Here is a 17,028-nt window from a genome sequence, read left to right as displayed (position 1 = left end):
TTCGGGAGTAAGACGGTCATCCTACTATTAGAAAGTTTTAGACGAGCGAAAGCTGAGTGCCCCCCCCCCCCCTGCAACCCACTAAAAATGTTTGGTAAGCGATAGTAGAAGAGGATGCAGATTTGAGAGTTCAAGGTAGCGAGAACACTTCCTGTTCTTAATTCTAATTATGAATATTTAATTTCAATATAAGTTAAGTTGCCTAAACTTAACCATACCACCCCTCCTTTCCCGGGTAGACGATCCGCCCCTTTACCCTCCCCTCTTTTTACGTCCCATACGAACTTACATGAACATCCGGGAACTCCACACATGTGTTTTTTAGACGCAGAAGTAAAATGCCTTCTCACAGACACAAAGGATCACTGAAGCAGATAAAAAATAACACCCATTTTTCTTTATTTTGAGATTTAACAACTCAAAAAGACAAATGTAGAATTATCTTAGATTAAAAAATAAAATGTGTATTCGGTAATTTTAATTAAGCATGAATTATTACTAGTTTTGATGATTATTTTGAGTTTATATCACTCCGCAGCATACTCTAATGCATGTACGTACAGTAACCCAATTTTGTGAACTGTACATACGATCGACTCGACCGTAAAACGTAAAATTTGGGGTTTTGGGGAGCAAGAAAAAGGCCGCAGGTTAACCCTGTTTCCGGCCCGAAAGTTTCACCAAGATGTCGAACTCAGACTTAGAAAAACTGCAGTTGCAGCTTCGTCGAGAAATTCAATGCCATCAGGTGAGTTTTAAGGAAGGTTTTGGTGTGTGGTCTTTAGAGTAGAGGAGTAGTTGTTGCTCTGAGTATTAAAAAAAGAGAAGGTTAAGTGAGTAGAGCTATGCAGTACCCCTGTGTGTTTTAAATGTCCATAGTAAACTGCATAAAGATATCACTACATGAATGATCGCGTACGGAGTACACCACCATTCCAAAACTCTATCTTTGCGAACTTTTCTCCCAGTATTTTCATCCGTGTTAACGACACCTACAGCTGCTATTTTACATCGTATGGAAAGTAAGTCATGCTTACCCAACCCTGGAGCTTAATTTGTGAATAGTTTTATGGTAAAATGGTGTATTTGCGATTTTAAATTTGATCTTTTCATGTGACAAGACGTGTGTACATGTAGGTCACATAAAACGCAAGTGTTCCATTGTCTATTCCCATGCATTACTGCATGACCAATGCAAGTTTTGATTTTTTTTTTTTCGATGAATAAATTTTACTCTTTGTTTTTGGATGCAGATTTTGGTGGCTAAAATGAAGAATGATCCACAAGTAAGTTAATTTCTTAAGTATGGAATATTTATTGACAAGATTTGTTAACAATTGTCCAGAAAAATAAGTAATTTTTGGGTATTGATTGATAATTCATTTGTTAATAATTGTTTGATTTGACAGTAAGTTTTTTTTTCTTTTTTTTTTTTCAACATTTTGACTGTCACTTGTTTTTGGCTTGTAATTTTGATACAAATTATCGTATACTGATGCAAATTGTTCACATTGGTCATTACTTGACCTGGTAGTTGTTTTGCTCCATTTCTTGATAATTGTTTAGATTGCTAATTCCATGGCCACACTTATGACCATAAATAGTAAAATAATTTTTCCCAAGTATTGTCATGTTCTTGGTCACACACAAGTTAAAAGTTGCAGTCTTTTTCACTGTTTTTTTTTTTTGTTGGGGTGTTTGTTTGTTGTGTTGTGTTTGTTTGTTTTGTTCGTTTGTTTGTTTGTTTTGTGGGTTTTGTTTACGGATAATTATTTTAAAATGATTGTGGGTGATGCCTACACGTTTTTGTAATAAGATTTGTAAACAAATACTTTCTATCTTTACCACATTGTCTGTATTGAATTAAAACCATCAAAACCATGAAAACATAACTGGTACAACTATTTCCATCGTAACATTTTCTGTTTTCATAACATTTATGATTAATAAACAAACGTTGCCAAAAATAATGTTCAGTTTTATGCAGTTTTTATGTTGATGTTTATGTATTTATCTTTCGTAGGTCATTAATACTGAATTCCATTAAAAAAAAATTATGTTTTTTTTTTAATGTTATTTTAGAATACTGAAGTGAAAAAACAGTTACATGAGCAACAAGCAAAAATAACATCACTGAGTGAAAAACAGGTTCGTATATAATAATTTATGTTTTTATTTTATTGTAAATGTGTCAAAAATTACTTTTGGGTTTCATGTAGAAGCTTTCATTCAATTCTATGCTGATATGAAACAACAACAAAATCTTTAATAAAAACCATGTTGCACAGGCTTGGTGCTTTTAAAGTCAAACATCTTCATCAAGTAAAATACATTCCGAAAACCTTGTTTCAAGTCAAAGTGCTTCGACGAAAGTTGCTAAATTTGGGTCCAGATTGTCCCACTTTATATAACAACCCCTGAGGCTACTGACCTGTAAGTTTCTTCTACTTTCCTCGTCAAAGTATTTTTAGATGACATGTTTTATAATGAGTTGATTAGTATTAAGAAAAATATAATTTACAAGTTTTCTCTACCAAACATTTCCCTTTAAAATGATAAAGCTAATAAATGTGATATTGAATGTATAATGATTGAACATTTTGAGCTACGATCTTGTAGATTTTCCCCCAAATCCAAGCCTTGCAGACTATATTCTATGTCCAGTGTTCATAAAGATAGAATATCATGATTTGTGTACACAGATCAGAATGCACCGCACAAACAGATCTCTGCAGGATAAAACAAATCCTGAATAAATTATGATAATTACCTTGTTTTTCTGTAAACCTTGACTTTTAGCAAGGTTGTGAAAGATGGGGACTTGTCAAGAATGTCTACTGTCAACCAAAAGTAATTTTTAGAATAAAAATGTATATTTCTGTTCTTGTTATTTTGGAGGTGGTGGGCAGGGGGGGGGGCAATGGTAACTTTTTCTTAATATTGGTCCTATCTTGGTTTTGCATTTCTCTTTCTTTTAATATTAGTATGAAAGTGTGGCGATAAACTAAACAGAATTCATTTAAATTAACTAAAAATAAATTTAATTTAACCACATTTTGAAGTTTATTATTCGCATCTGAGAAGGAATGTGTGTTTATATCAATGACCTAAAGGTTGGACTGTATTTAGCTGTCCACAGGGCAAGTCCAGGGCCCAATTTCATAGAGCTGCACAAAAATTTGCTTAAAGGAACACGTTGCCTTGGATCGGTCGAGTTGGTCTTTGAAAAGCGTTTGTAACCGTTTTTTATAAAATGCATATGGGTAGAAAGATGTAAAAGTAGAATACAATGATTCACACAAACATGCCTCGAAATTGCGTGGTTTTCCTTTTACCTCGTCGACTAACACGTCGGCCATTTACGGGGGTCAAAATTTTGACTCCCATAAATGGCCGACCATGTTAGTTCGCACAGTAGAAGGAAAACCACGCAATTTCGAGGCAAACTTGTGTGGATCATTGTATTCTACTTTTAAAACATCTTTCCAACCATATGCATTCTATAAAAAACGGTTACAAACGCTTTTGTTTTGACCAACTCGTCCGATCCAAGGCAACGTGTTCCTTTAAGCAAAAAATTCATTGCTTAGTAAAATCAGATTACCGGCCAAGACTCCACTCAATTGTTATGCTAAGTAAACAACAGCTAAATACTAGTCATAAGCAATGTGTATGGCATGAAATTTTGGCCAGTATCATGTGTAAAATAAGCGAGCTATTTTCGTGCTTAAGCAAATTTTTTGCTTAAGCAGCTCTATGAAATTGGCCCCAGAAGTGGTCTTTACTTGTTACTAGCCAACAGTTTCTAGTATAGACAATGTATGCTGGACTTGTGTAAACTGTAAAGGCCAAGCCTGACATAATGTACGTGTACACTGTGGTACTGATGGTGCTTGTACACATTACAAGATTGGCATCGAGCAAGTATCCATTTTGTTTGAATTATGCACAAGGTCGTGACTTTTGTTTGAGATGCAACGTATGTCCACGACGTTCGGTTTAGTGAACTGTAGTTTAATGATGGTGTTGAGGACACGGACTTCATTTTAGTACAGGCTGGTAGATTAAGCAGCCTCTCTTTGACGCTTAAATACAATTAACGAACCTGATAAAAAGAAAGGTATTGAATTAAAGTAGTTATTGAGGACTACTTTAATACTGCGTTTATACATACATGTAGCGCACCATTTTTCTGGAAAGTCGTAAAATTGAAAGGTTTGTTACCTACAGTCAAGTGTTGTATTTCTCCTTGGTAGAAGGCAACCTTTATGTATGAGGAAATTGTAAATTTCTACTTGATCATTTGAAGGGCACCAAGGCAATGAAAGGGGACATGGAGGCAATCGCCTCCGTTACCTCCATGAAGTATCGGGCCTGTACTAGATATAGTGCTCTGTCTAGAAGTGGTGGAAGATACATGGTTAAAATGACTAACCTGTAAAAAAAACTCCTTGTGATTGACAACACAATTGACATTATGCCAGAAACACAGGTCAGTAGGATACTAATTATAGAGTCCAACAGTTAGTGTGTTGAGCTAACACATGGTGTTTGACTTACTTGAATGAGAAATTGGTCCCTGATTAAAACGGAAAAGACGAAAAAAAACCACATACGAGAGCATTATGGTTTAAAGACACTGGACACTATTGGTAACTACTCAACATAATTGTTAGCATAAAAACTTACTTGGTAACAAGCAATGGAGAGCTGTTGACAGTATAAAACATGGTGAGAAACGGCTCCCGATGAAGTAATATAGTTTTGAGAAAGAAGTAATTTCTCACTCAAATAGTAAAAAAAACTATCAGCTGAAGCCTTGTATATATGCAACCAGGGTGTTTTTTTGTCTTTTATTATTATCTTGCAAATTCAATGACCAATTGCAGAATTGAGTCAAAATTTTCACAGCTCTGTTATTTGATACATTATATGTTGGGATACAAGTGAGAATACTGGTCTTCTGACAATAGACCAATCCAGTAGGCTCCGCCCACGACGCACGTGTGAGCAAGAACACGTGGGGCTCTCCAATGCCTTTCTGCACAACTCTGCCACGCGCGCCAAGATACATGCACGCATGTCGGACCTTATTTGTCGGACCTTCGTTGTGTTGTGATTTGTCAATACGCAATGGGGCGGTGCTTAGTGGATCGGTCTATTACCATGTCCGGTCCCTTTGACTTGTGGGATCTCATTTTATTGGGCCTTCTTGTTCAAAGTGAAGCAAGAGCAAGCCTTGAACTTTGCTCTTGTAGGGGCACAGAGACTTTCCTCTAGTAAGGGGTACTTCTATGAGGAAAATGTCAATTTGTATTGGAACTTTGCAAAGGGCACCACAGCAAAAGCACAGGGCACCAAGGCAATTGCCATGGGTGTCATGGGTTAATTTGAGGCATGCAGTAGTATGTATTGCTTTTGGTTAAACTTTTTTATTATGCAAAAGTGTTTGCAGTAGTTATGGCTTGCTATGGCATTATAAGGGGACCAGTAGATCTGATCATGCATTGTTTACTTCATTGACCTTGATGAACAAAAGGCTAGCAATCATGCATAGTTTTGTGTGTTAGGACATAACAATAGAAATCAATTGTTCATGGAACAGTCACTGAGTCAGTGGTGTACAGTGAAGGAGTTTGAGAACAAAGAAAGATAGGCAGACTGGTTTATACAGTGTGTCAGAGTGGAAACTAAATACATTGTATTATAGGGGGCTTAAGATGTACAGTATCCAATACAGGCCTGATACTTCACGGAGGCAATGAAGGCGATTGCCTCCATGCCCCCTGGTCATTGCCTAGAGGCCCTTGATGGTAGAAATTTATATGTGAACAGTTCTGCGCTGTAAGACGTTTTCTTGTTTTTTGTTTCTCCTTTCTGTCATTAAACAAAAGTTATCAGAGAAATTGATAAATAAATTTAAGTTGAGATGGTTTAAGTTGTAAAAAAAGTATAAAAAAAGAATTTGGTCGATTAACAAATGTTTCCTCTTTTCTTTTTATTGCACTTACAGAAGAAAGTTGTAGAGCAACTACGATCAGAACTTGGGATTCAGAAAGAAATGCCAGGGAAGAATGATCAGGTAAAACTCCTTTCCTCTTTTTTTTCCTTTTACGTCAGTCTGGGCCAAGTTCGCGTAAGGGCTATGGTTGACCATTAGTTGGACTAACATTGCTTGAAATCTGTGTAGTTGGACTATGCTAGTCGACTATTTGGAACAAGCCTTCTGGGTATTGTCGCATCAATGCTTACCAACAGCGCAGAGTGGACCAGTAGTCCTTGTTCATCAGCCTCCAGACCTGATACTTCACAGAGGCAACAAAGGCAATTGCCTCCACACCCCCTGGTCATTGCCTAAGTGCCCTTGAAATGCTCCAGTAGAGTTACAATGTTCTCATACGTGTAGGGTGCCCTCCACGAAGGAGTAAATGCCTTGGTGCCCTTGCCCCTTTCAAAAATGAAGCATACAGGCCTGAACCTTTATTTTCATAGTTAATGATTGGTACTAGTCATAGAGGGGGTCTCTACTCAACAAGCTGAAGCTTCTTGGAGAACTCCATCCTCGCACAGAATCCTATTTTACTTATGTTTTCTTTAATTATTAATGTAAATTATATCACTTTTCTTTGTGTGTGGTAAAAGAAATGAATGAATATTTCTTCCTCTTTTGTTGGCAGGTTACGTCCACGCCCCTCACAACGTCCCAGAACCTAAACATCCCGAATCGTATCACATCGGTCAACAAGACACCCCCAGGCCCCCCTAGGGTCACCTCACAGCACCATCCGCACCAATCACCGACAACGCCTACCAGAATGTCCATCTTGACTAATAAACCCACGATACTACCTATTAAAGTGCCCAATGTGGCGTGTCGACTTGCACAGAGTAAACTGCCTCCCAACCAATCACTGCCAAAGGTTAGTAAGTTCATGAATATTCATGATCTAATACAGTCTTCTTATTGGCCATAGACTAGCAATTTATCAATATTCATAATCTAATACAGTTGTATACTTATTGGCCATAGGCTAGACATTTATGAATATTCATAATCTAATACAGTCCTCTTATTGGCCATAGACTAGCAATTTATCAATATTCTAGAACTCTCTACCACTTAATCTTAGAACAAGTTCAAATCTCTTCTAAAAACTTATCTTATGTCACAGACTAAATTTGTTGTGTCTGTTTTGTTTATGGTTTTTACTGCGCCTTGCACACCCAGCAGGGTATATATGTGCGCATTATATTCACAACTCTTTGTTATTGTTATTGTTGAGAATATTAATAGCCAAGTTTGAAGAACCCAAGATCTATAATAAGAATGTTATACTTTCTTTTCAGGAATCTAGTAGTCCTACCAACCTATACAAGAAGTTAACAGCATTGCCCAGAACGACATTGTCGAGTCACAACAGCTCAAAGCATCACACGCATAAAAAGACATTATCAGCTGAGGAAGAGGTTAGTTCTAATATTATACTCAATGTTAAAAACTCGGCTTAGTTTCCTTTCTTGTATGCTTTCCTGCCTGCCCCTTATCTTCAAAACTCCGTCCTCATTGTTGTTATTATCGACTGAAGGGCAGGCCGCATGCATTTTCACTCTTGAATCTACTGTCTTTAGTATATCATTGCATTTTTATTGTTGTATCTACTGTTTTTATTTCACTGCATTTTTATTGTTGTATCTACTGTCTTAATGTCATTTCATTTTTACTGATGTATCTACTGTCTTTGTGTCAATGCATTTTTACTCTTGAATCTACTGTCTTTAATATGTCATTGCATTTTTACTGTTGTATCTAGCCTGTTTTTATTTCAATGCATTTTTACTGTTGTACCTACTGTCTTTATGTCAATGCATTTTACTGTTCTATCTACTGACTTTATACCAATGCATTTTACTATTGTTGTATCTACTGTCTTTATACCAATGCACTGTTGTATCTACTGTCTTTATGTCAATGCATTTTTACTGTTGTATCTACTGTCTTGATGTCAATGCATTTTTACTGTTGTATCTACTGCCTCTATGTCAATGCATTTTTATATCTACTGCCTCTATGTCAATGCATTTTTATATCTACTGCCTTTATATTTGCATTTTTACTGTTTGTGAAGGCCTGTAACGGTCTTATGTTTTCATTTTTTTTGGATTGTGGTATTTCCTTGCTTGTACCAGTTAGCTTTTTAATCATTGTCTATTTATTGATGCGCTTGTGTACATTCTATAGAATGGGCGCAATACAAATCAATAAATTATTATTATTGATTTGTTTCCTGATTTACTATTTAACTGTATATTTTGCTGTGATTTTTGAAATTGTTTATTCATTGTCTTTCCCTTCACAGGTTGTTGAGTCTACAAATTAGAGTAATACTTGCTTTTAAATTTCATTTTTCACTTGTTTTTCTTAAGATTTGTTGTTTTTCTTGCAAGTGAACTAGAGCTCAAACATCACAGGTTATTGAGCTTAGGAATTAGAGTGATAGGCCTACTTGTTTTTAAATTTAATTTAAAACTTATTTTTCTAAAATAAAAATGTTTTTCTTGCAAACAAGAAACTAAATGTCACAGTAACACATTAACAGTTTAGGTTAAGCAATTTTAGAACTTAGAAACTTATGTATTTAGCGCTGTAAAAATATTGTAGTTAATAATATTATTATCAATCTAAATGTCACGTAATATTTAAATGAAAACCTGTAAAGCATGGAAGGGCAAGCCTTCTGTATTTTGTGATTTTTTTCTAACTTATTGCCAATTCTTTTTTGACAGAAACTTGAGTTTATGGCCTCGCTTGGTTTAATCACACAAAAAACGGCTGAACAACTCAAATCTAAAAGGTCCGAGAGAAAGAGGAGAAGCACGGCGAATCCTCAGTTCTCTAACTACGACAGACAGGAGATGGAGGTAAGGCATCACTAGGGGGCGCTTTAAACATTTGCGATCATTGCTGTTCTTTTTGTTTCCCCCATCTTTTTTGTCCCCTTTTTTTTCCCTTCATCTTTTTCGTATGCAATTCGCCAGACACACATGGCCTGAAGGCCACTTCAAATTGTGGGCAACAATCAACTATTTTTTCCAGGGGCCGTTGCCACCTACTCCTGGGGCTGAAACAGGGTTACCCCCTTTACAGTCCAAAGGGATGTAGGCTTGGGTATTATATCCATCAGAAGCCTGGCTGGTAGAGCAGAAAGCACTACCTCCCCAACTTTACGGAGCAATCATGGTTATGTTTCTTGCTTAAGGACACAGGTGTCACGCCTGGGACTCAAACTCACACTCGACTGATCAGAAACACCAGAGCTTGAATCCGGTGCTCTTAACCGCTAGGCCATGGTTTTGGCCTTGGTGCCTAAGACTTCAAAATTTTCCAAAGAAATGCTCTTTGCAAATTGGAAATGGCCTTGCCCTCTCAAAGGTGTCTTTCCAGTTCTGAACAATGTTATGTTGTATTTTCAGAGTCGGCAGTCGGCAACAAGGTTCCTTGCAGCTAATGGGTTCGGACAAGAGAAACGGAAAAAAGGTAAGACTCGTTTCACCCTTACGATTCTTGTCCTTAAGTCCTACAAGGTGTTTTGTAGAGAAAATTCAGCTGTATATTGTACACTCAGTTCGCTATTACATTGTTGTTGCATTTTGTAATGCTGTGTTTTTGACAGTATGGAAATACAATGTGAATTGAATGAATAAATTTAAAACCTTCTTTATTATTTACTATTATTGATTATTTTATTCGGCCACAGGGAAACTTCAAAAGACTTCAGATAATTCTATTGATGATGCAGAGAACAGTATGAATGGAGCACTTAATAAACAAGAGGTTGATGTAAGAATCATTTTACTTGTAATAAATAATAGTAGTGGTTTCTTATATAGCGCGCATATCCGTCGCTTAATGATGCTCAAGGCGCTGTAACATACAGTATTTCCTGCAAGGTATGTGGGACTACGTTTGAATTATGAGACCTAATCATTAGCACCATTTCACGGTTTGCTAAACCAATGAAGACACTTCAGCCCTTTCCTTGGTAACCGGTCAAACGTAGCTAAGCATGTTATTCACAACTGACTGGTTACCAGTTGAAAATGCTGATGAAAACTGCTTAGCGACTATGGCGGTGTTCGAATTAATAGCTTTGAAAGATGTGGTGGTTGGATCGCTGAAAAGTGTGCTTCTGTAGCGCTATCGCTGCCAATGGTCAAAGCCACATACAAAGTTGCTTGATTCGAACACGGCCAATATCTTCTGTTTTATTTTCCCTATTTAGATATCTTTAGAAAAACTATTCATAATTTGACCCTTGCCCTGCCCCCGAAACCAAACCCTAAACACAGCTCAGTTCCTTACCTTTGTCTTGAAAACGTCCAAACAACAAGTGCGATTCCCTCTTCATTGTCCGTTTCTTTTCTAGCCTACTCCTTTTTAATTGTTGACCATTGCTATTCCCTCTCATTGAACCCCCTCCCCTATCCAATCCCAATCCTTCCTTAAACCCCAATCACCGAACTCGTTCTCACTACATTCTGAAAATTGTTGTCATGATGCAAGTCGATAGTATTGTGCGCTGCGAGGAGGGAGCAAGTGGTGGATCGCGATAGTTGAGTGACAGTGTGAATAACAACGTCTTGCATCCAGACTACATTTTTCAGAACGTAGTGAGAACAAGTTCAGTGTGATGGGTATATTACCAATCCCTATCCTTTACCTTTCCACCCATTACCACGCACCTACCCCAACCCCTGTACCTACCCTAACCCTACCCCAAACCTACCCCAAACCTACTCCATCCATCCCCTAACCTACCTTGTACCTACCCAATCCTACCCCAACCCCCACCCTCCCCACCCCTCTAAAACTTTGCATGATTCTTATTTTAACATCTCTGTAGTTGTGTATCTCTGTATGTAAACCCCAACCCTACCCCAACCCTACCCCAACCCTACTCCGTACCTACCCACTCCTCCAAAAGCTTTGCATGATTCAACTTCCCCTACCCTTCCTCCGTTTATCCCTGTACCTACCCCAACCCTACCCCAACCCTACCCCAACCCTACCCCAACCCTACCCCAACCTTACCCCAACCCTACCCCAACCCTACCCCAACCCTACCCCAACCCTATCCCAACCCTACCCCACCCCTCCCCCACTCCTCTAAAAGCTTTGCATGATTCTTATTTTAACATCTTTCTGATTGTGTATGTCCCTATATGTAAACCCCCTGCTCTATACAGAAGCACAAGGATCATTGCTCAGCGTGTGGTCTAAGCACAGAGGAGTTGCTCATGTGCGACACCTGTCCGTTGGTGTATCACCTTGGGTGTCTAGAACCCCCTCTGTTGGCGGTACCCCCGGGGTTGTGGAGTTGTCCACAGTGCAAGGTACACATTATGTGTATTCCAGTACTGGTGTATTCACGCATATGCAAAGGGGATCCTACAAGCCATTTTTAGATATGGTGGACACAATATAATAACGCTATGAGCAAGTTCGAGTGTGCAACATTTAGCTGACTATTGACCAGCAATGTACATGCGCAGTGACGCACTAACTTGAGCGACTCGGTTGGAAGTCTAGTCAACCATTGGTACCACGGTAGTCAACACTCCCTGCATTACTGCTATAGTGTCACTGGTTTCCCTCTGCGCTTTACACATGTTAGGATGGAACAGGCTATTGGGACCAGTGAAGGAACCATGGGCTTGAGACTGGTTCCAAATGGTCAACCACAGTAGTCGACCAATGGTCGACCAGCCGGGGTTAGAGTTAAAATAGTCAACTTTTAGGTACTGATGGAGCACACGCGAACTTGCTCTTTGTCGTTTGGGTAATCTGTCTGTATACACCCATACCAAACAGTGCACTTTTTATTGTGTCCATCATACCTCAAAAAGGCTAATGGGTGGGTTCCTACTCCATGCAAGCATAGCCAGAACAAGCGCTGTTTGCAGCGAATTTTGAAAATTTCGGTAATCCTGTTTAAAGGATCATTACAGAATTGGTTTTTGCTAACAAAACTGTTGCTGGCAGTGTAAGCACTTTATGTAAACCACAAACCTGTTAATGTTTGAGATCGATCGGCCATTTGGATCACAAGAAGATAGTGAAAAACCGATTACACATTTTGCATGACATCAATTTAAAATAAAAAAGGAATAAAAATGACTCTCTCGACTTAAGAACTAATTTTAATTCTTAATTACACGCTGATTGGCGAGGAGTACAAACCTACCCAAGGGTTGGTTCAGTTAAGCGTCCGATTAATCTTAGACATGCATTTGGCTCGTAACTTACAAACCAATACCTTCTTCATACACTTGTACCCAAATTGATATTTAAAAATTGTTTATCATACCGAGACAACTTGTTAAAAATCATTTTAAGGCACATTCTAAATTCACTCTATTCCAGCAGAACATACTGAAACTTTTTTTTCAAAATACTGGAAGAAAAAAAACTTCAATCAGAGTCTAGACATAAGTTCAGGCCTGGAATTTCATGGAGGCTTGCCCTCTCAAAGATGAAATTCCAGGCCATTAAGATGAAGAGTAATTTTAATAATCATACTTCAATGAATGAGCAAATTGATATTTTGCGACCCCGTTATTGACCTCTCGTCACTTCTTGACCACTCCAGTTAAAAGAATCCCCGCAATCTGATTGGCAAGGAACTCTAGCCATCGTCCACACCTACGTCCAACATCGGATGTCCAAGGAAGAGGAGAAAAAACGACTCCAGAGGAAGGCGTCTGAGCTTCAGAACGAGCGCATTCAACTTGAAGGCAAAGCTAGACAACTCAACGATGCAATAGCTGTAAGTATATACTAATGACCAGAACTAATGACGATTTATTCTACCTCCAAATAAAAGCAACCCTTAACCAACGTAATTTCCCAAATGGCAAATCTCAGTGGTCTAGTTGGTAAGACACTGCTCTAGAGTTGCAAAGGTCGTGGGTTCGAAATCCAACCGAGTAATAAGCTAAAAGTACTTGCACATCGGTGTATACAAATTAAAAAAAACAAAAAATTAATAGCTATAATATATGTCCATGTTATCACTTTGTGACCTTGGAGACATTATTTGACCTGTGTTTTTTCTTCTGTTTTTCTTTCAGAAGCAAATGCAAGCCAGAGATGGCCTGACGGATTCGTTCCGTAAAACAGAAAAGGCCATCGTTCAACTACAAGGGTTTATCTCACGCTTCCAGGTTTAGTAATAAGCCATAAATCACCCCCAGTACTGCAGTGGACTCTCCCATAGATACACCATAGATATGTACTATTGGAATCCACCATTATTTAAGAGAGGTATTCTGGAGTGTTGGTCTTGAAAACACGCCCGTTTGTAATGTCAAAACTTGGATATTTTTTGGCAGAGCCAAAACTTTTGTTTAAATATGTATATAAGACTGAAATTTCTAAACTATTTACTGCGGTTTTCCCCCTCCATAAGTTTGCTCGCCCCTTTGTTACAAAAGTGGTATCTCCTGTATCAAGCAGGGGGTATAGATTTACAGTGCACCCTATTTTTTTGTAGGGGTGTCATACCATTTTGCCTTACTTGTGAGATGAAAGGTAATTTATAAGTATTTTGAGAAGCCAGTTGTATTGCAGCATGCACTTGTTGGAAAATTTTCTCCTCTTACTATTTGTCAGGTTTTGTCAAGTAATGGTGACAGCTTAGTGGACAGTTTGGAAAGATTTGGGGACTTGCTTATGAATATTCAGTGATGTGTTATCAAACAAATATTCATTGATGGGTTAACAAACAGATATTTGCCAGGGATTTGCTCATGAATATTCATAGATGGGTAAACAAACAAATCTTTGCCAGGGATTTGAGGACTTGCTCATGAATATTCAGTGATGGGTTAAACAGATCTTTGCCAGGGATTTGGGGACTTGCTCATGAATATTCAGTGATGGGTTGTCAAACATGAATATTCAGTGATGGGTTAACGAACAGATCTGTGCCATTTTTTGCCCTTATACAAAATTATTTCCCAAACTGTACAAATTTGATTTGTAGTATTTTATAAATAAATAAAAAGGCTTTTAAACTGTATCCCTATGCAATCTGAAGTTTTTTCGAAAAGGAAAAAAAAAGAGCCAAAAAAAGGTTAATTTTTTAACTTTAATCTCAGCAATATAGATTAAATGACCCTCTTATAAATACGCTGACAACAGTATTGTCAAAAACAAAACAAAGATAAAAACATCTCACAAACTGTTATTTTATTCAAAGTTTTAAGTAAAACTATAATGCTGTCGCCATGGGTTACTTTTATGAGCTGCTTGTGTTCAAGAAGTAGCTAAGCTTAAAAATTAAGCTTACAAGAGTAAGATTACAAGACAAAAAACCATGTCACATGCACTGGTATCTTGGTAACTTTTGCTAAGCATAAAACTGGTAAGCAAAATTGTCTGAGGCAGCTCTATTTATTAGGGCACTGGTCCGTTTCTGAAAGCTGCTATGCATTGTACAAATTTCTGCTTAGCAGAGAAGTGTTACTAGCCAAATTTTTGATGATGAAAATGTACATTTTGACCCTTTTTGCTGAGCACATTTTTGTGGCTTAGTGATTTTATGCTAACCGGTCAATTTATTTATTTGCAAATAGTGCTGGAAGTACAACACATATTTGCTATTGTTATTTTAATTTTGGTTTTTACCCATACACCGATGTGTGTTAGCACTGTATACTCAGTACTTTCCCGAGTCCTGTGAAAAAATATCACAGGCATGTTACTCGGGTGGGATTCGAACCCACGACCCTTGCAATTCTAGAGCAGTGTCTTACCAACTAGACTACCGAGGTTGCCCAGCAGCTAGAGGCAGTTCGAATCCTATGTTTTGGCAGCGGGTACCGCAACGATATAATAGATGTTAATGATAATGATATAATAGATGTAAAATTAATATTCTTTATCCCCGATGCAAATTTAACATCTATTATACACCCGAGTAACATGCCTGTGATATTTTTTCACAGGACTCGGGAAAGTACTGAGTATACAGTGCTAACACACATCGGTGTATGGGTAAAAACCAAAATTAATATTCTTTATCCCCGATGCAAATTTAACATCTATTCTATTGTTATTTATTTATTCATTGATTAATTGATGAAGATTTTTATATGAGTTCATTTTACAGAGGATTTTTCTGGCCGTTCAGTTTTGTTTTGTGAATTTGTATTTTGGGTCCGATTCAGCTATTTATTAACTGCTTGATTTTGTAAAATATTTGTTATATTTTGTGTTTTTGAACGGATTAATCTGAATGACTTGTATTACAGTTTTGTTTCATTTGTTTTCACTTTTTTTTTCGAACTCGCTTTCATAATTTACTTTTATGAAATATTTTTCTTGCGATTTGTTTGCTATTTTATTTTCATGAGAGTCTTTGTTTTCCTTGAATGCTTTAGTTTTCTTGAATTGCAACTAACCACGCTTAACAACACGACACATTTACTGTAATTCGATTGTGAAACAATCATCTTCAGTTTGATCTGTAGCTTACACTTTAAAGGCACTGGACATTGTTGGTAATTACTCAAAATAAATAATAGCATAAAAACTTACTTGGTAACGAGCAACAGAGAGCTGTTGATGGTATAAACACTGTGAGAAACATCTCCCTCTGAAGTAACATAAGTTTTGAGAAAGGTAATGTTTCACCAAAATAATGAAATACTTTAAATATGCATCACACACAAAAACGCAACAATGGTGTTTTGTTCTTTCATTGTTCTCTTGCAAATTCGATACCCAATTGAGCCCATATTTTCACAGGTTGGTTATTTTATGCATATCTTGGGATACACCTATAGACTGGTCTTTGACAATTACCAATAGTGTCCAGTGCCTCTAAGAATGAAAAAGTGCAAATCTTTGACTCAGTTTGGAATCTCTTAGATGCATCACTATAAAATTAAAGGGGAAAAATTGCTGCAATTTGGAGAGGATAAAACACAAAATAAAACCTTTTAGTTTACTCTGTTGTTTTTACATAAATGTTTACTTCTGTATGTAGTGTAAGATGAGAGTTATTATAGATATTATTTTAATTTATTGTATAAATAATAAAAAGTTGTCTCGTTGAGAACCGACAACTTGAGTAGATAATGTCGATATCAAAAAACAATTGTATAAAAAAAAGTCACAGAAATGTAAATGAGATTGGTAAATACGATAGTTGGAAAGTACAATGTTAGGTTTGGGATTTTTTCCATGTAACGCACAGTATCTTAAATACAGAAAGATTCAGTTGTTTTGTTAGTGGTGAAGAAAATCTAGGTTTTTTTTATGCAGGGGTGAAAAACCAATTGCTTGATAAGAATCGTTTAGTTTTTTGTGTTTTTTTTTTAGAAATCTTTGCGGCTTCATTTTTCATCAACCCAAGTAGAGTTGGATTATGTAAGAACTTGTGAGTTTGCAGTTTTTTTTTAAAGAGATTTGAAAGTAAATCTTTGAAAACTAATGTTGTACTTTCCTAGAATGGTTTGTGTTATGAGTGAACATGGCAATCGCTACAGGGCCCATTTTCATGGCTCTGCTTGCCCCAAGCAAAGACTCGGTGTAGCGGAAGCATGCAGGAGTTTCGGTTTTGTGCACGTGTGTACTCCGCATTTGTAGGCATTCTACGCTTACACAGAAATTTGGCGCTTGCACATACGCGGAGAATGGCGATAGTAAGCCCAGAATTGGGCGGTAAGCAGAGCCTTGGAATTGGTTCTTAAAATGTTTCATTTTAGTTGCAATGGTCATATCAAGAGGTGTAGAGACACGACTCCACTTTTATATATCATCGAGATTTCAAGCAGAAATAATTAAGTTTACCTGCTTAGCACATTTAGCAGGATACCAGTCAATGTATTTCATATTGCATATTATTGGTTGGTAACCGGTATCTGCTAAGGACAATCTGCCAATAGGACCTACAGACAACAACTGAGGGTTATTTGTAAATGTGTACCATTTTCACAGAAACAAATAAATTTCTTTGAGCAAAC

At 37.3% G+C, this 17,028-nt stretch overlaps 1 protein-coding gene across 2 annotated transcripts; it reads left to right on the top strand.

Annotated features, from left to right (window-relative positions):
- Positions 1 to 599: 599 nt before the first annotated feature.
- LOC139953570 (PHD finger protein 21A-like) lies at positions 600 to 17,027 on the top strand. Of its 2 annotated transcripts, XM_071953025.1 has the most exons (12): positions 600 to 748; positions 1,254 to 1,286; positions 2,083 to 2,148; positions 6,014 to 6,082; positions 6,678 to 6,920; positions 7,348 to 7,467; positions 8,785 to 8,919; positions 9,472 to 9,535; positions 9,756 to 9,838; positions 11,245 to 11,391; positions 12,648 to 12,824; positions 13,129 to 17,027. In XM_071953025.1, exons 1-12 carry the CDS (start codon positions 686 to 688, stop codon positions 13,225 to 13,227), a joined length of 1,299 nt encoding a protein of 432 aa, XP_071809126.1. In that variant the 5' UTR covers positions 600 to 685; the 3' UTR covers positions 13,228 to 17,027. The 2 variants fall into 2 exon arrangements, with proteins under 2 accessions (XP_071809126.1, XP_071809127.1); XM_071953026.1 differs by lacking the exon at positions 11,245 to 11,391.
- The last annotated feature ends 1 nt before the right edge of the window (position 17,028 follows it).

The sequence above is a fragment of the Asterias amurensis genome, chromosome 22, assembly GCF_032118995.1.
Source record: "Asterias amurensis chromosome 22, ASM3211899v1".
In the NCBI taxonomy this organism is placed as follows: domain Eukaryota; kingdom Metazoa; phylum Echinodermata; class Asteroidea; order Forcipulatida; family Asteriidae; genus Asterias; species Asterias amurensis.
The sequence above is the reverse complement of the archived record's forward strand: the minus strand, read 5'-3'. Positions and strand labels throughout refer to the sequence as shown.